Source organism: Typopeltis vanoorti, chromosome 5 (assembly GCF_054136105.1).
Source record: "Typopeltis vanoorti isolate ZY-2024b chromosome 5, IOZ_Tvanoo_1.0, whole genome shotgun sequence".
In the NCBI taxonomy this organism is placed as follows: Eukaryota; Metazoa; Arthropoda; class Arachnida; order Uropygi; family Thelyphonidae; genus Typopeltis; species Typopeltis vanoorti.
In genome coordinates this window covers 28,280,209-28,300,962 of record NC_143553.1, presented here as the reverse complement: position 1 = coordinate 28,300,962, position 20,754 = coordinate 28,280,209, and the positions used below count along the sequence as shown (strand labels likewise).

Sequence of the window (20,754 nt, the reverse complement as noted above, 5' to 3'; positions counted from 1 at the left end):
GTCCATCCTAGGACGGGTTGAGTCCCCTCCTAATGAGGGGTTACTGGCACCAGAAAGTGATCACAGCATAACAAATGGGATTAGCTCTGTTCACACATTTTTGGATAATAACATTGTTATATTCTTAATATCTTCCTAACTTGACAATTATACATGATTCTGTAACTGATGTCATCAGTTCACTTCGCTAATTTTCATCAAAACTCATAAGAGAGAATCAGCACCACAATGCAACAACAGCTGTTGATTCAATTCACACATGAATCCACGTCGCTTGCATTGATATGATCACCAACAACACTAACAAACTCTGCAACCTAATCGCATCAATGGTACATGATAAGAGACCACAAATATTAGAGTCTTGACAAGCCAGTGGAAGGAAGAGGATGAAAAACACAAGTGCTGAGGAAAATCAGGAGATAAAAAGAGCTGATTGAGGCTGAAAACAAGAAATTCAAAGCTGTCATTTTAAAACTAGCAAATCATTAAAAGACAATATCAGTAAGTTAGCAGGAGAATGCAACTTTGATCACAGAAATATCATCAGGTCCATCGTTTCAGACCTACAAATAAAAGAAAGGATGGAATGAACTTCCCGCACCTCATGAAATTGATTTGTGACACATCTGCAAGCACATCTAAACTAATAGCAGTGATTAACATGTTCCAGGGCATTTTCATCCAATAGCACATAAGCTTGGCCTGACCTAGTTTTTGCACAGAGAAAACAGGGATCTCAACTTCGAAAACAATCTGGAGAAAAATGCCAAAATGGAGACAACAGTTGGGTCATCAACTACAAACTAGGAAAGTTGGTGCAGAAATCAAGTGAAACCACTATGAGCCACCATGGAGATCAGTATGTAGATGGAATGCATAGGAAAGGTGCAAGACCCTTGCAGTCAAATATATGCCTCACAGAGCCTTACATATCTATTTCACCAACATATGTAGCCTCAATTCCAACTTTAATAGTGTCCATTATCATCTCCGGTCTACTAAACCACACCAAGTCTGACTGAGATTTGGCAGAAACACAAATCTTACCCCTCCCAGCACAACCCAAAGGTGGCATCTATACATATATCTGCTCTGACATACCATGCCAGAGAGCGTCCAACTTAGAATTGTCTAACTTTGACCTTCTTTTATTGTAAATCAACAGGCCTCACTCAGTCAAATTCATTTGCTCCTCCAACTACCAACCACTTTGAGATCTTTAACACGTTCGCTGTCACGCTCCTCAAGCATAGTTTGTTACCACGCGCCAATCACTTTCACTTCTACAAGGTCAGCACGAGTTATCTTGTAGCTGGCTTATCAGACAGAATTTTGTTTCATATGCCAACTACGAGTAATCTCGTATCAACCCCCATATGTCTTACATGCGCTGATGACTGTGTAACTTGAGTTCAGAGTCAGTGACGTTCAGCATTCTGTGCAGTCAAGTTTATTGTGTCTAGTCTTACAATTATTTAAAATTATCTAAATAAAAACCTTCAATTACGCCATGGCCAGTAATAGAAAGCTTACTGATGAAAAATTAGAAGCTTACGCTAATATGAACGAAGATGAATGGAATGAATTATATGGTTCCGATTCCGAAGATGATTATAATCCTACAGACGACTCTAGCGATGACTCAGATGATGATATATTGTATATAAATATATGTATTTGTTGAAAAAACTTCAAAAAATTGTTTTATTTGCATTAATAAATACACAGTTTACGCAACAATACCTCTTATAATATACTATACTTTTGCTGAAATTATTTTCCTTCTACCAAGCCCCGAGAGTGCTCTCTGCTTTATTCACAACCCAAGGGTCCAAATTAACGTGCTTATACTACAGGGTAACTCGTGCTTGGCATAGGAGGTCGGTAATCGGAATACGAGTATTGTAGTTGGTTTGTGAGGCTCATATACCAACTATGAGTATAGTTGGCAGTGAACGTGTTAACTTCTCTTTAAACACTGATCTTCTCAAGTTCCACTTTCCTAACAGTGAAATCATACTCCAAGAGATTTTAATGTCCACAACACCAACTGGCTTTCCTCCTCTAGTTGCACGGATCAAGTAAGTAGGGATGTTGAAACATTTGCCATCACTAATGACCTTACATAAATTGTTCATATACCAATCAGAATACCAGATAATCCTAATCACTCCCCAAACACCCTAGATGTCTTCATCGCCAGTGACCCTTCCAAATACACAGTGAATGTAGTTGACCCACTAGGCAATTCCAACCACAATCTAGTACCTGTCTCCAGCACAATGAAACAATGCTCACTTAGCCACTGTCATACAAGAACAGTCTGGCATTATAATAGTGCAAAGAGGGACAGCCTACATGACTTCTATGCACCAAACATCACCGAAGTAATCTTGACTGGCATGGAAACACATATTCTCCATACTACTCTGAATTGTTGTCCCTGTAGCTAAGCCTTGGTTCTCCAAAAGATGTGCAAGAACTGTACAAACAAAAAATCAAGCACACTGCGACTGGATTACAGTTTGAAAGAGCAAAAAGGAGGAAACTTACATCAAACAGCAGCCGAACCATTTGGTCTCACCAAAGCAATTGGTTGTTACTTTTGCCCAATACTACTCCCATCCACTGATTTCAACCCTACAGCCTGGTCTATGTTCAACCCATTCCAAGAAGGGTGACAAATCATTGTCATCAAACTACTGCTCTATCTCACTTACCTCAGTCCTATCTAAAGTAATGCACAGAGAACCATCAATTCCCAACTCCTACACTACCTTGATGGCACCCAGCTAATAAAATTACTACCATTATGAATTTCGTTGCTGCCATTCAACAGGAGATCTAATTAGATATGTCACTCATCTCTGGACAAATGCCATGGAGAAGTTTGGTGAATCTCAAGTGCTTGATACCTCCAAAGCTTTTGACAGGATATGGCACAAAGGCCTACTAAGCAAACTCCCATCATTTGGTCTGTCCCATGACTTCTGCAATTGGACTGCCAGCTTTCTGACTGGACATGTGCTATGTGTCCCCTCCTCTCTATCCTAACTAAAAATAGTGTACCCTTTACACTCGATACCAGTTAGTATGTCTGATTCTGATTGCCAGGTTTCACTAATGCTTACAATCAGAGGTCTCAAAATATTGACTAAGGCAACAAACTCTACCCATTTGTTTTTGATTCTCCTAGCATCCAAGTACAGACATAATAATCTACCTGCATGTTCTTTTGTATACTCTTATCTGCATAACACAGTTGGACAACTTGCAGGTGTCTATTCTTCTCTAGTGCCTTATACATGTAGACATCTTTGCACACTTTTGATGGATCCAAATCAGACGAACACAAAGTCAAAATTGTTCTCTCCTCATCAACATTTTCATGACGAAGCCCATTCCCGTCATTAACACAGTTATATAACATTTCGCTCTTACATTCTCACCATGCCTCCGTTTATAATTTAGCTTCCCTGACTGTCTGTGTTAGGTGTCATACCAGTTATTAGTTTTTCTAGACTCCTGACACCAAACACATTCAGGTGCAGGCCGTTTCCTCTTATACAGATCAAATCTTCCCTAAAACTCATTCCACACATCCAAAAACTTGCATCGATTCCTTCTACACAGCTTACGCATCGAATTGTTTGACATCACAGGCCTTCTTCTTAATTCATTTTTATCATATTGAGGTAAAATACTGATGATTTTCACTTTCTCACTCTTCATTCTCACCTCTTCCAACAACTTTTTCATGTCCACGATCATACTGAACTTATCACTAATTAAGTTGTTAGTACCTACTACAATTACGATTCCATTTACTTTTCTTTTCTGTTTTTGAATTGCTCCCTTTATGATAAAGACATTTAAATTAGTGAGGAGATTTTGTTGGATTAAGCAGAATGGATTATAAAAAGAGTAGAAGGTGAGAAAAGAAGGGAGGAACCAGAGGCAATCCCTGGAAGTTGTGTAAGAGGGTGGTGAAGAGGGGTGTCAAGTGTAGATTTTCTACATGGAGAACTGTCAGTGAATGGAATGCATTACTGGAATATGTTGTTAATACAGGGAGTGTTAAGGATTTTAAGATGTATGTTTTCGGTATGATGGATATGTTGTCATTTGAATAATCTCCTACAATCAGTCTGCTGACTCCACAGAAGACATAATAATAATACCATGTAAATGTTGAAATAATAGTAAAATATTAGATGTGGTTATGATGATGAAGTTGGGATAAACTTTTTATCTGTTAGTAGACTTCAGATAATATCACAAGAAATAGTGATGAAATTGTTTCTTGTTAGAAAGAAATGTAATGATTGTCCTATTAAACATGCTCATCGGGATAGAAAAAAAGATCACAATTTACAGACTAAAAACATTTGATTGTCTTAGTTGATTTGGTGTAAGCCTAACAAGATAAGATTGGAATGCCCCTCCCTAACTTTTTTTAGTCTAATTATCATGCCTCACAGAATAGAACTTTTAATTCTGGCATGTTATACAGTAAATGTTTATATGGTCAGGTGTTACCAGGTATGGACACTTAATTAAATGAATGATCCTTACTACAGCACATGCTGTTCTGACAACCTTACAATAACAACCAACCAAAGAGATGTTACACTAAAAAATATTCACTATAGCATGCACCTTCCAGTATAAGAAACTAAAATTTCAGTTCTTATAGGATAGTTATAAAGAGCTAACTGTACTTTCACATAACGACAAAATTTTGTTACTGTCACATAATGAAAGTAACAAAATTATTGAGCAGCAAAAGTCAAATGGCAAAACCTATATGTAATACTGTACAAAGAAGGCACACTGAAAGTCTGCACAATGACTAAATTAGAATTCTTAAAGAACAATAAAGAGATAAACCTTATTAAAAAGATGAAATAGAACTTTAATTAAGATTATTATGAAAAATTGACATGAAGACTATATTTCATTTTATTATTGTTTCCATATATATTTAGACTACATTTTAAAATACTCTTTCAGGTACTTACCCTTTTGGTGGGGAGATATGCAAATCTACCTACTGCATGACCACCAAGAGCCACAAGAACAAAATATTCTTTTATCATTATGGCTTCGCATTTGATAACTTGTCCAATTTTAGCCTTTAAAACACAGAAATGAAAATCACTAAATACAAGTAAATAAAGAGCAAAGTAACAGCTATTACTAAAAATACACACCTGAAAAAATATTTTGCTTCAGTAAAGTCAGTTTGACTTGAAACAATCAACTTTTCTTCAGATGCATCATAATTCGTCCCCCCCCCCCAAAAAAATTATGATTGGGAAGAAGGTTCAAATCCCGTCTGTGACGTGGGGAGCTGAAAGATCTTCCTCAGCCATAGCCCAGTCAGCCAGTCTTGGGCGTGGACAGTAGGGTTTTCCCCCCAGTGTATCCTGAGGTTTTTCATCCCGCAAAGCAGTCAAACCGGCCTTGAGAACTCAATGCTACGGACATAGGATACATCGGGGCATAGGACTGACCACCTTATCCTGTGAATGGTTTGAGGTCTGATGATTAATAAGCCCTCGACACCGTAAGGTAAAAGCGGAAAAGGAAGATGAGATGAGAAGAAGTTAGTTTATGAGATGATCAAAATATTTTGGAGAAATTACAGTGAAAACTATAAAGTACAATCCCAATTTAATTCTTTAAAATATAATCTTAACTATATAACTGAAATTATAGTAATCCTGCCAGTATTCAAAGAATTTCTTAATAATCACTGGTGAGTGAAATGCTGGCCATTTCATAAGTGATGGCCAGCGGATTGCATGTTGAATTCAGTTCACTGAATATCCACAATTTCTTAAAGTAATTATTTGTTTAGGATTATTTCGGCCTGGGGAAAGAGTGCAAAACTGCCCGTGACCAAATCTACTGAGGGAGATTGATGGGAAACTATGAGGTATAATGTTTTACTAATAACAGATACTCATGGCTGCATGTCATATGTAAAAGCCAGGTGACAGGAGGAACCATTACTGAAGCTGTTTTGAAAAAACGTTTCCAAGGCATAGTAGATTGGTTCTTCTACAGACATTGGTGAAATTATGTCACATTCAAGGTTTGGACACCTTGAATGTGATATAATATGGAGAAGAAATTTCTTATAGCATAAAGTAGGGATTACCAACCTTTTTGAGCTCCAGAGCACTTTTAAGCTGAGGAAACTGTACTGCACCCCCCAACATCTTTCTTAAAGATATCAAACAATCAAAATAAATTTATGTTGTGGATAAATAAACAAAATTGCAATGTTGTTTTTATTGAAAAGGAACAAAAATGTTTTAAACAAATTAAATAAACTATGAAGAAAAATGGATTTTAATGGGATCCTTGGAGTTCCATATCATCGACAAGTCCTTAGTAAGGGAATATAACATGATGTTGCAGCTCGCAAACAATCATCAAAATGTTCATCCTTTAGTCGTGATCTGTATTTAGATTTTATGATGTTCATGGTGGATAAAAATGACTTGCACAAGTATGCTGATCCAAAAAAAAAAAAAAGACATTATCTTGTATGCACAACTTTTTGAAACAGGAAATCTTTCTCTATCCACCAACCTCCAAAACTTTTCATCATATTTACATGACTTTAATGTGATATCATTCCTGAGATCTAAAATTTCCAGTTCTACTTCTTCTGTTGCTGCATTGTTAAAGTTTGTAATGAGTTCAGCAATTTCGATTACACTTAAGACTGTACAAGGGTTTTTTTTAAAAAAAAAAATTATACCATTGGCTCAATAGTGTTTAACTGCAGAAACCTCTTTGTTTCTATACGTTTCTACATATTCATACATTTATCCACCATGAACATCATAAAATCTAAATACATATCACGACTAAAGGATGAACATTTTGATGATTGTTTGCGAGCTGCAACATCATGTTATATTCCCTTATCTCAATTTAATGAATTTTTTATACCTATGAATAGTGTACCAAATATTCTATAATAAATTATAGAATATTTGGTACACTTACTCAGTTGTATTCTAACATACTTAGACAAGGAAAACTGTACAGTCAGCAATTTGGATATATTTACAAAGTTACACTACAGTACATTACATTATACTCCAATGGTACACATGCATTTATTCAATCTCTCTAGTTTTGATTGCTAAATTATGAAGAGACTGGAATTTCTATATTCTCAATCGATCACAATTTAACAACGGTTACATAAAAACTAGAGAAAAAGATATCATTGAAGAGTAGAGTAATTACTTCGAAAAACTGCTAAATGAAACAAGTGACAGCACAGTGATAAAAAACACTGACTAAGCATGCAATCAAGAATACATATTCATACATCATCATCAAATTCCTGCCAAGGAATTTGATGATGATGTATGAATCAAATTCCCTCAAGGGGTGTACAGGATATGATACTACTACATGAAAAATTAACATCATTACTAACTTCCTATCTACAATTTTCCTCCAAATCAATCTGTTACCTCTCAGGACTCCAACATTATCAGATCTTATATTTCTATTTGCCAAAGCACTTTTTACTGTATCAATCCACCTATATCTTGATCATCCTCTGGGTCTTTTTCCAACCTGAGGGAGAACACTTGTTTTGCTAATCCTTCCTCACCCATTCTGTTTAAGTGACCATACCACCTGAGATTAGCTCTGTTAACACATACCTGATATCCATACTTGAAGTAGAAAGCCATTAAAAGCCTGAAATGCGGAAAGGCAGCTGGAGTAGATGATATTCGACCAGAAATGCTGAAGTATGGTAGTATAAAAGTCTCACAGTGGCTGCACTGCATAGTTCAGAATGCCTGGACAGAGGGACGAATTCCCGATGATTGGAGTAGAGCTCTCATAGTACCCATATATAAAAAGGGAAATAAAACTGAATGTGAGAATTACAGAGGTATTTCCCCACTGAGTGTTCCTGGGAAGATCTATGCAAATATACTTGAGAAACAGTTGAGAAGAATTGTGGAAGAAAAGTTGGTGAAGATCAAGCTGGATTCAGGCCAAAGAGAAGCTGTCAGGATCATATTTTCACTTTACAACAAACAGTTGAGTAGTCACAGGAATATAACAAAGATCTGTATTTAAGTTTTTTTAGATCTGGAAAAAGCATATGACAAGGTGCCAAGAGAGAAGCTGTTCAAAGTGCTACAGTTGTAAGGTGTCAATGAAGCATTATGTCAAGAAATACTTAGTCTTTCTTTGAGTTGTAAGTCAGCAGTTAGAATAGAAGGAAGTACAGGAAGATGGTTTTATGTTAAATCTGGTGTCAGACATGGATGTACATTATCCCCTCTGTTATTTATTATCTATATGGATCAAATCATGAAGGATAGTGGTATCAAACCTGATATCAAAATTGGAGATGTTAATGTCAGCTCTTTGTTTTATATGGACAATGTTATACTTCTAAATAAATCCGCTGCAATTCTGCAAGATTCCCTGACTAAATTGAATAACTCTTGTAATGGATTTGGTATGAAGGTCAGCAATAACAAAACAAAGACAATGAAAATAGGCAGAAGCATTGTAAATATCAACTGCATTGTGAATGGGGAAACTATAGAACAAGTAAAACATTCCAGCTACTTGTTCACGATTTTTAGTGAAGATGGTAAATTAGATATGGAAATAGAAAACAGAATCAACAAAGCAGGTATGGTAGGAAGTCAACTGAATAAATTTATATGGAAAAGAGAAATTAGTCAAAACACTAAATAACTGTATACAAGACAGTGTTCAAACCAGTTTTAACATATGGATCTGAGAGCTGGGTTAGAAATAAAACACTTGACCAAAGACTAGAGACCACAGATATTAGAGTCCTGAAAAAAGATTAGGGGCATGAACAGATGGTATCAATAGCAATATCATATTAAAAATAAGGATATTAGGAAAGAAGTTAACTTTGTTAGCATCCGGGAATGTGTTAGCAGAGCTAATCTCAGGTGGTATGGTCACTTAAACAGAATGGGAGAGGAAATATTAGCAAAACAAGTGTTCTCTTCCAGGTTGGCAGGAAAAAAAAGACCCAGAGGAAGACCAAGATATAGGTGGATTGATATAGTAAAAAGTGCCTTAGAAGACAGAATATAAGATATAATAATATTGAAGTCTTGACAGGTAACAGATTGATTTGGAGGAAAATTGTAGATAGGAAGTTAGTAATGGTGTAAGTTTTTCATGCAGTACTATCATATCCTGTACACCCCTTGAGGGTACATATCAGGAATTTGAAGATGATGATAAGGTTGTTAAGATATTGCAACAACTTGCAAAACCTCAAAAGCCAATGTAAATTTATGGCTTCATTACAGCAGTTAAAATCTGATGAACATATATATACATTGACACTGTTTGGGACACAGAATCACAATGGCATGTATACTGCTTTACAATGAAAGCAGTAAATACATGCCATTCTTGATACGAGATCTTACAGATGGTGAAAATATGCCTAGAAGCTTTGTGTCTTGGGATAGATTTTTTTTCTTCTAAATGTTCTTAATAAAAGTTGTCCAGAACTGGGGATAGTAGAGAACCACTGCAATTCTTTTTATTTGTCTATAAAGTTTGCCTTTCTAGCTAAAATATCCAGAACTTATCACAATAACAAATTTAAAGGCATCTACAATATCTCATGGGAATTTTGAAGATAAAAGTTCAAGAATAGAAGCATAAGATAAAAGTGCAATGCTGATGTCAATTTTTGAGATGAAGTCAGCAATATTTTGTTCTCCAAATTCTATAAGAGATGGGATATCAATTCCATATATTCATGGTACCACTGAATGTGTATCCTGTATAAAAAAATATAAAAAAAATCTATCCGTCCATTACAGATATACATATACATCAACCAAATCAGGTTCCTTTTACCTTCTCCAAAAAAAGATAATGCATCAGTTTGTTATCTAGAGTCAATCTGCAGCTAATCCTATTTCAGACGAAATTCTATTTTGTCTGAAATAGGATTCAGACAAACAAAATTAAAAATGATTTTTAATAAATAATTTTTATGTTATTAAAAACTGTTTTACTTAACTTCTTTTTTTTTTAGTGTTTTTGTATTTTTCAATTATCTCTTTTTTCACATTAACGGCTTAAAAAACTAAAATCAAAATATTCAAAATATTTGTATCCAATTTTTACGTTCATTTAACTTTTTTTTTTTTTTTTTTTACTGTAATACATGTTTTTTTTTTCTTTTAATGTCTGGATCATACACTTTATGATCCAGACATTAAAATGATACACTTTATAATTCAATCACAGAACACTCACTTAACCTTTTATACATATGCACACACTTCCTTTTAAAGAAGATAACAAGCTTATTATAATATTAATTCTACAATACATCACAACAAGTTATCGATTCATAATCCTATACAGAAAACTTAAATGTAACATACTTCTGAACTAATATTCTTTTCCTTTGAAATTAGTTTTATCAAACGAGTATTCAGCGAGACTTCAACACATTCGTTTTCATAATCCACAAAGAGTACAGTAGCCTTGCAGTTATCTCCAGTCTTGGGTTTATATCCTATAGAAGTAATATACAAATCATACGAATTAATTTTGACAAATGTTGTAGATCTAAATATAATTAAACCAACAGTGTAATAAATGTACCATTCTTGCAAACAAAATCAAAAAAAAAAGTTAAATTACACCATAGTTTCAAACTGACAATTTTGTCTAAAAGAATGAATATAGTTTTGTCAAATATCATATACAGTGGCGCCTTGGTTAACAACGCCCTCAGATAATGACGTACTTGGTTAACGACGAGTGGCTGTAAGAAAAAAATCTCTTGGTTAACAACTCTCGATTATGTGAACCTCTATCCGATCTAAAAAACCGGAATTTTCCAATCGCACTCAGCCATGCAAGGGAAGATACTGTCGAATAGAGAACAGCCACGCTGCATAGCTGTGAAGCTCAGATATGTTTGACCCATCATAGCCAGCTGTTTACATTTTCCGTTTATTGTTTCTTTTCTTGTAGTGTACTGTGCTTATAAATGCGTTTTATGATGAAAATGAGTATTTAAGCATTTATTTTTTATGTGTTGGTTCATATAGACAATAAATCGGCGGGTGTGTGTCACTGTTCGTTCACCATCAAAAGGCAAAATCAAATCTCATCTGTATAATAATCGTTGTATCTATAAGCTGCTAATCAGTGTATGTTACGGTAAGTGCTGTATCTAATATAGTCACCTTACAAACAAAATGCACTAAGTCAAAAATTGCAGGTTTCGAATTTACCTGCTAACTTTTATTTCAAAAAGTTTTTTTTTTTTTTGAACTTTTACTTTTATTTTCAGGTGACGATATGTTCTTTATATCCCTTGTCTTAGTGTTGTACAATTTGTAATAATACTGTATTTTGTGTATCTTTTTTTTAATAGAGTGAATTTTTTTACCGTGTGACAAAATAGGTCCCAAAAAGAAAGCTAGTGAGGAGGAAAAAACAGAAAAATTTTCTCTATTGAACAGAAGAAAGAAATAATAGCAAAACATCATGAAGGTGTGAAAGTGATGCAGCTAGCTCAAATATATGAAACCAGTCATTCTACAACATCAACCATTTTGGCTAAGAAAGAAGAACTTATGGTAGCTAAGGGAACTTCAAGGTTGAATGTCAGAGGGCTTCTTTTTGGGCAAACAGAGAATCTATTACTAATCTGAATCAAAGAAAGAGAAATGGCAGGTGATACTACATCTCAAAATGCAATCTGTCAGAAAGCTAAACAGATTTATCAAGATTTGAAAAAGAAGACTTCAGTAGATGATGATGATTTCAAAGGTAGCAAAGGTTGGTTTTGACAACTTTAAAAAAAGAACAGGAATTCATAGAGTGGTCAGACATGGAGAGGCAGCTAGTGCTGACAAAGCAACAACAGATAAATTTGTCAATAGCTTTACAAGAATTATAGAAGAAGGAGAATACCTATCTCAGCAAGTCTTCAATTGTGATGAGACTGGATTATTTTGTGATAAATGTCCTGTTGGGAAGAAAATGCCCAACAGGACATTTATCACAAAAGAAGAAAAAGCACTTCCTGGATATAAACCAATGAATGATAAGTTAACATTGCTTTTAGCAGCAAATGCAAGTGGAGACTGCAAGGTAAAACCAGAAGTCGAGGAAGAAGATGTTGAAGAATTATTGGAGATGCATGACTGAGAACTGACTACTGAGGAGCTAAAAGAACTTTTCAAGCAGCAATGTGAAGAAAAGGAAATGAAAATTTCATCTGAAGATGAGGATGGAGAGAAAGAACAAATTACAACTGCTGAAATCAAAATTGTTTTGACAAAGCGGGAAGAAGTTCAAAATGTTGCTATGAAATGGAATCCAAACAAATTTGAGGTTATCAGAAATGCAGATCTATTTAATGAAAAGTCCATGCAGTTTTTCAGAAACATTTTAAAAAAGAGACAGAAGGAAACAACCCTAGACATGTTTTTTACAAGTCCATTTGTCAAAAACCTCCGAAGTGAGCCCAATTGTCTTTCTGGTGAAGATTGATAATTAAAAACTATTTTCATGAGCAATTCATTTTATTAATGTTAATTTTTTTTGTAGCAAATACATATACTGTATAATAAATAAATATTTACCATATTTTTATGACATTTTAAATGAGTTTTATCTGCATTTTTAATATGTACTATGGTTACGGGGAGGAGCTGGAACAAATTAATTGATTTTCAATTAAATCTTATGAGGAACTGCGCCTTGGATAATGACGGTAATCCTGGAACGGATTACCGTCGTTAACTGTGTGTGCGTGTGTGTGTGTATAAAATCAACATCGCACATGAGTTATCAGAGAGAAAGGAATCTGTCAATGTGTTTTTTGAATAGCTGCAAGAGGTTACTGTCACTGAGGTAAACAGTATGGGGAAGAAGCTGTTCCAAAAAACAAAGGTATTGGAATGTAAGACTGAATGACACACACACTTTTTCCCCCTCCGTTTTTCTTTTTTCTTTTTTTCCTTCAGTGGCTGTGTTCATTATACAGGAATTTGTCTATAGGAAAATTCTTCTATAACTCATACTAGAAAGATTATTTACAGAACTATACTTGAGAAGAGAAAAAGAAAAATTATGGACAAAAAATTTGGGGGAAAATGAGGGGTTGTCAGGACCAGGTGTTTACTTCAACATGCAGTTAAGAAAGTGTAGTACTATCGTATCCTGTACACCACTTGAGTGTACATGTCAGGAATTTGACGATGATGACAGTTAAGAAATCACGAGATTTCTTAACTGTCAGATTACCAGAGATAAAAAATGATCTGAATTTAAATTCTACAGATTTGCCAGAAGTATGATATCATAAGCCTTTTCCAGCCCTACCAACTTTAGTTTGTGTGTTTATGATAGGTTGCTAAGAGAAAAGTTCTTCAAAAAGATCTTTGATTCTATGGTGTAAACAGGACATTATGCAGAACAATATACATAGCCAATTACTTACTATTATAATAATTGAATTAACTCACATAAATTATTCTTTATTCGTAGAATTTTCTCCTGAGTATCACAGGCATCATCAGTACAGGTACAAAGGCTAATTAAACAATAACTGTTATATTCATAAAGCACCACCTAAGTAGCTAAGGTTAACTTTCCTAAATTTATTTAACAAAAAAAAAATTTTCCCCCTTTTTTCTTTTTTTTTCGATATATATATATGTGTATATACAAGGAAAGATTTGCTGATTTATAGAGTATTATCTCCCACAAGGGGGAAAGATGTAGACTATCGGATCTGTTCAGGTTAGGGGAGTGAAGTAACGTTTCATGTTTGTTTGTAAAGCCATTCCGTTAGGAACCGACTTTTGTCTTGTTCCACTGAACTCTATGTCTGGTGTTGATGGCATGCTCTGCAAGTCCACACTGTTCATGTTCAAGATACTGGATGTACGATTTGTGTTCTTCTAACCGGATCAGAGCAGATCTTCCTGTTTGTCCGAAATATGATAACCCACAAGAGCAGGGAATCTGGTAGATACCAGATTCCCTGCCGGATCCAAATACTGTTGTGAATAAAAAAAGTCCAGAAGATTAGATGTTTGTGAGATTCTGGCACCAACAATCATACCATGCTAAAAGTTGCATAAGTCACATCTTTTATCCATTGTTACGTATCAAAAAACAGAACTGTCAGATATGTTTGCCTGATTTATATGGCAAATTGCAGCCACGTGACTGAACATCTTCAGGAATGGTCTATTTTTCTAAATTGGGAAGTCTACCTAAAAGTGGCAACTCAGTGTGTGTGTGTCTGTATGTGTATATCTTTCTTACAATCTTCACTGAAAGGTCAACATAGAAAATTGAACATTGAGAAAAGTATACACAAACTTTATTATCTCATTCATTTGAAAATTATCAATTGTTTTAATCCCACATTAAGGGTAACAAACTGTTCCTATGCTCCCTACAAATGACAAACTCTTAGGAAGCACAGGAGTAGTTTATTAAGCAGTTATCCCTTACTATAATAAATACATACACACCTATATCGAACTTATTCACTTCAACTACTGAAAAATCTTGAAAGCTCCATGGGGGCAATGATTTGCTTAAAGAAATTCACAATATCAAACTATCCCTGTGAGCTCTACAGGTTTCATACCGTATGACTTGACTGTGCTCTATAGTTATAATGAATTTCTTTAAGAAGAGCATGTATGTATAAACAGAGCTTTCAACAGAATATTTTGAGCAATTTGTTATTGTTAAGTGAGTTTGTTGTGGTAAAATTGTTATGGTAAAGTTAGAGATGACCGTACATGAAATCAGAGGTAGAAAGAGAAATGACAAAAAAATAGCTGCCTTCATTAGAGGTTTTAAACTCTTTTCTTGCAGTAACATTCACATGAATGTTACTGCAAGAAAAGAGTTCAAAAATAATCAAAACTTTAGAGAACAAGATGCAAAATCTGAACAAATCACTGATTGATTCATTCAGCAAGGGAGTGGTAAAGTTCCATGCAAGAATATATATATATATATATATATATATATATAAAATCAGAAATAATGTAGCAGATTCAGTAAGTTGAAAAACAATAATGAAAAAGAGAATCACAATGCTGACTAAATTACTTTCTAGAAGAAAATAATTTAGTCAGCAGGTGTCCTTTGAAGAACAGCTCTAACATAAAGTAGCTAGACAACAGCCATAAGAAGATTAAGGAAATACAGAAGATAAATATGATGAGAATGGCAATATGTTGTAGAGCAGGGATTCTCAACCTATGGTATGCGTACCACGCGTACCACCGGTGGTACGCCACTGGAAAAGGTTGAGAACCCCTGTTGTAGAGGATACAGAAAAATGTTAGAAATAGAGGAAAAAATATTACTAAAGGAGTCAGGAATAAAGAAGACATTAAAATTAAAACAAAAGATAAGGATATTCTGATTCTATATATAAGTGATTATTTTGAAATAATTATTAACATGATACTTGGCTAGAAATGTTCAAATATAGAGATGTAAAAATTTTAATGACACTGCATCATTCAGGAACCATGGTCAGCTAGTCAAATTTCAGATGACTGAAATAGAATATTCATATTGTTAATATGAAAAGATTTTTTTTTATTATTTGATCTCTTTATTTCTAACAATTATTTTTAATTTCCGAATGCCTTTATTATATTAATTTATTGCACAAGTGTTCACAAGGAGTTTGTTGTGGTAAAATTGTTATGGTAAAGTTAGAGATGACCGTACATGAAATCAGAGGTAGAAAGAGAAATGACAAAAAAATAGCTGCCTTCATTAGAGGTTTTAAACTCTTTTCTTGCAGTAACATTCACATGAATGTTACTGCAAGAAAAGAGTTCAAAAATAATCAAAACTTTAGAGAACAAGGTGCAAAATCTGAACAAATCACTGATTGATTCATTCAGCCAGGGAGTGGTAAAGTTCCATGCAAGAATATATATATATATATATATATATATATATATACACACTTCTAACAATATTACATAACTACAAATTTAATTGGATCCAAGGCCTTTTAAAATAAACTTACACTTAAGACTAGACTAAACACTTTGTTTTCACAATGACAAAATGTTCATAGTCAGTTTCTCTCTCTGTCCAGGCCCTTTTCCAAAGATATATGACTTTATTCTTCATTTTCATAGGATCCTTTCTCATCACTCATGTAGCACATATTAGTTCTTCCTGACTCAATTCTGTCTCCTTTTTAGTAGCAATAATAGTTAGATCCAGCGTCCTTAAGACAAATGAAACTTCCTAATCAGATTTTTCTTGAACATTCCTTTAGAACGTAAATAGCAACTTCTTCCTTTATTCACTAATGCTTATTGACAATATTAACTCTTCCACTTTAAAAACTCACAGTTCTATGATTCCCTTTTCGGAATCTACTACTAATCTTCCAATTAGCATTTCCTCGAATATTCCTTTTAAAACATCTATAGCAATATTTTCTTTTATTTATCAATACTTATTCCACTTTGAAACTACATAGTTCCACGATTCCTTTTTCGGAATATACTATTAATTTTCCTCCCACTGTCACATAAAAAAACTCCACTTCCTCCGAATCTAAATATCTGCCGGCCTGTGTTTTTATTTCCTTCCGAACGCTGTCTTGTTTACACCCGTTACTCTGATACCGAATGCTCTCCTTGTCAGCTGTCAATAACACATCAAACTTCTCGGCGAGCATGTGCACTCCATGAAACTGGCAAGCAAGAAGTTAGGTATAATGGTTAACAAGTTGTCTCCATTAGTGACAGGAGAATGTCTTCAAAAAACACAACTTAATATTTTAAACTACAATAAAGTTGTTTAAAGTAACACAACTATTCAAATCCGGTAAGTAGATCAATTTTTTTAACTTCTTTACATTTCATTTTAACAAAATAATTTCAATAACGTGCACATCGCAAGAGCCGACAATGCGTGTTATGAAATCAAAACTAATAAACATACTAACATAAACCATTTGTACAAATATTCAGAATTTTAAACTATGATTATTTTTACAATATTACTTACTATAAAAGGTGAAATAAAAAAAGAATATGACAATTAAGAATTATAGAAAAATCCTCCGATGAGTCTTTGGACTCCCTGGAAGTGTCACATAATAATAATAATAATAATAATAATAATAATAATAATTTTATTTAAATGTTTCAGACAAGATTTGTGCATGCATATTTCTTTTTAAGTAACTTTCATCTTCCTTGAATATCAGAGAAAAGAACAATCACTAGAGAGAAATTTCAAAAGTAACAAGTTGTGTTCAGGTAAAATACAGGCTGTCAAGATCAGATTTTAACTTTGTGGACTGAAAAGGCATATAAGAAGTTGAAAAGAAGATAAGTTCTAAAAATGCTAATGTAATATAATGTAAACTGGACATATGATAGATACAATACATAATCTAGGAAAGTGAGCAGCTAGAAACAAATAACATACATACAAGATAACGGTTTGATTAAATTTGGGGTGTCAGGTATGAGCATGAAATATCTCCACTGTTTACTGATGTATATGAATCAGATTATGGGGGGGGGTTATATTTTGTATCAAATATTGGAGATAATAAACTTGTCTTTGATGCTATGCTCTTAAATAAATCCATTGCACGTCTTGAATAAACTAAAATGTATAACTCCTATAACAAATCTGAAACTATGTAACACAGTTGGGAACAGGTAAGAATGTTCTGTTACATCCTGAATGAAGAACTTTTAAAAAAAAGAAACAATTCATTCAGGATTTAACAAGTCAGAAAAATCAGCTGAGAGAAAAAACTAATCGAGCAGAAGAAATAAAGTACTAACTGTAAATAGAAATAGAATTACCTCCTTTTAATAGAATTGTAATACCATGTAAAGAACCTTGTGTATAAATTAGTATTAAATGAATGCATCATGTATACAATGAATGGGTAAATTAGATGTAAACAATAGTCCAAAGGCGGCCTGAGGCATTGGCAATCTTGGAAAGCGACGCACCACATTCGTTTCCCAGAAGGGGTGCTAGAGATCTCGTAATGTGCCAAAATTCCCGTGGACGAAGAAAGTAGCAGGCAGGAAAAGATCGCAAAAAGTAAGAGGGCGCTATCGCAGCTAGTAGGGGGGGAGGGGAAATAAAAAGGGTTTGCAGCCCTTTCTCAAGCCTTTTTTTTTTTTTTTCCTGCATATTTTGCTGGATGATGATTCGACTTCTCCCGTGGACCGGAAGTGCCTGATGGTGTTTCTGGCGATAGTACGATATCGGACGGTGTACCTTTCCCTTCGATGTCTGAATTTCTGCCGGTACCAAAGCGTGAGATGTCGGCATATGCTGTCTTCGCTCCTTCGCTGAAAGTTCCGACAGAATAATATTGCGGATGTGTACCAGAACCACCAGTAGAAATGACAATGGCCCGAAACAGATCGAGAATGGACAAGGGAAAAACGCCAGGTGAAGAGCATAGCTTAATCTGATGACCATAGTGACCCACCATGTGGACGAAGGCTTATGGAAGTATCGAGAGAATACTTCCAAACAAAGAAGGACCTGGAGATCCTGCCCCAAGAAATGGTAAAGTACAGATTTTGTTGTATAATTACCCAGTCGGTAAAAGGGAAATATCATTGTAGTGTAATAATCGAGTATGGACAGTATTTAAGAACTTTAAGTGATTACTTAGCAGTGGCTCATGTCCATAAGACAAATTGTCTGGAATGATTATAGATGATTGTGACTAGTTTAATGTGCAAGACTAACATAGTAGGTAGAATATTGATTTGGAGTGTATAATGTGTAAATTATGTGTGTTTAATCTCTAACTTAAAAGAAGGATTTATTGTTCATGCATTAGAGTATTAATCAGTTTGATTTAGCATGTCAATGAACTAATTGGAAGTGAGATTGGGCTAAGTGTATATGTCTTTAGATTCCAATAAATATGTTTTTTCTTCTATACCTGAGTGTTGCCTGTGATATGAATAAAAACTACCACTCATTAATCTGAACCATAAGGGGGGGGGGGGGGGGGGGATTGAAAGAAAGGTATAACATGTTGTTACAGAGGTTACGACTGCAAACCAGAATTTACTTAGCCACAGTAAAGCGCTTAATTTATGAGTTTAAGCACTAAATTTATTCACCTATGTGCACCAAAAGTCTGGAAAAGTCTCCTTGAATAAGAGTTCCCTCTAAGATATCGGCTGGCACAGCTTTAAAAAATAAATTTGTCAATATCTAAAAAGGAGACGGCCCCAGAAAGAAATTAGAGGATTCATTTCTTTTAGCAAGGAATAACCTTTATCAGTCAGGGTAAGCACGTGTGAAAAATTAGGAATCGGCTAGATATAGAATTTACTTTCCTTATAGAATGAACATGTAAGAAGTGATACAGATGTTAGAGTCAGGGAAATTTTGTAAGTCTTGCAGTTATTGTAGAGAGGTAAATTCATGAGGGAAGTAAATTATTACAGGAAAAGTAACGACATAACAATGGCACAGACAACAATATTTAACAGTTCCTAGTGAACATAGTATGTTTCACAGTGAATATAAAGAAGCAGAATATTAAGAACAATGTTTATTAAAATGGATGTTCACTTAAATATGCAAATAACATAACAGAATAAGCAAAACTGGTATGGGAGCCATATGAATAAATTTACATATAATGAGAGATAAATTACTCAAAACTAGTGATATTCAAGTCATTTGAATTTATGGATCTCAAAGTTGGGATAGAAATAAAACAGCTGATCAAAGATGAGAGACCACAAATATAAGAGTTCATGAAAAAATGACAGAATTATATTAAATATGAAGATATTAGCAAGTAATGTGATATTGGCATTCACGATATGTGAACAGATCTAAGTTGGAATGATTAATTCAACAGAAGAGGAGAGGAAAAGTTAACAAAAAAAAAAAAAAAAAAAGATATTTCTTGCTACAATTGTAAGGGAAAAAACCCAGATGATGATTCATGCATAAGTGGATTGATACAGTAAGTAGTGCCTTAGAAGAGTAAAACCTAAGAGTGGAAACCTGACAAATAACAGATAAATTTGGAAGAATGCCAATAGGAAGGTAGCCAATAATGTAAACTTAATTCTACAGTACTATTATAGTAACCTACACACCACTACAACTGTACACATTCATGCATGAGAGAACAGGTAAAAGTGTGCGCGCACGTGAGTGAGTTACCTTCAGTGGTTCACTTTAGTGAACCTGAAGTACCCTGATGCTGGACCATGCCTTACTTAATGTAATATACATCTGTTATATCGACAGAGGTCTCCCTACTCTTCTTTCTTTCATTTCTTCTCACTCCATCACCCAAAATTCTATTAGATCAGATTTTATTCAAGGCTAGGAATGAGTCTTTTCTATTTTTACTATACTGTCATCTCATGCAGCCAGAGACTACCTTCTCCCCCAGGAATTTGCCTCATTTAGTAGGCTGAATCCCAAGATAACTGGGAAGATTGACCAAATAATCCTCTTCCTTCAACCATTTTTTTTTTTTTTTTGGACAGAAATGGAGCTGATAAAAATTGAAAGCTGTACAGCCAAGACCAATATAGCGCCACAATTGAGACTCAACCAAAATAGATGAGTCTTTTCTGGATAACATCTGTGAAGAACACCATGATGAAATGAACATTTGTACTTACA

At 34.4% G+C, this 20,754-nt stretch overlaps 1 protein-coding gene across 2 annotated transcripts in view; it reads right to left on the bottom strand.

Moving 5' to 3' along the window:
- Positions 1-20,754, bottom strand: part of Rrp5 (Ribosomal RNA Processing 5) — a 681,802-nt gene that overhangs the window by 266,449 nt on the left and 394,599 nt on the right. For both annotated transcript variants that reach the window (XM_090392300.1, XM_090392301.1), the window contains exons 22-23: positions 10,458-10,591; positions 5,025-5,138 (exon numbers count right to left, since the gene is read on the bottom strand). In XM_090392300.1, coding sequence (XP_090248426.1) covers positions 5,025-5,138; positions 10,458-10,591 — 248 coding nt within the window. The remainder of the gene's footprint in view (positions 1-5,024; positions 5,139-10,457; positions 10,592-20,754) is intronic.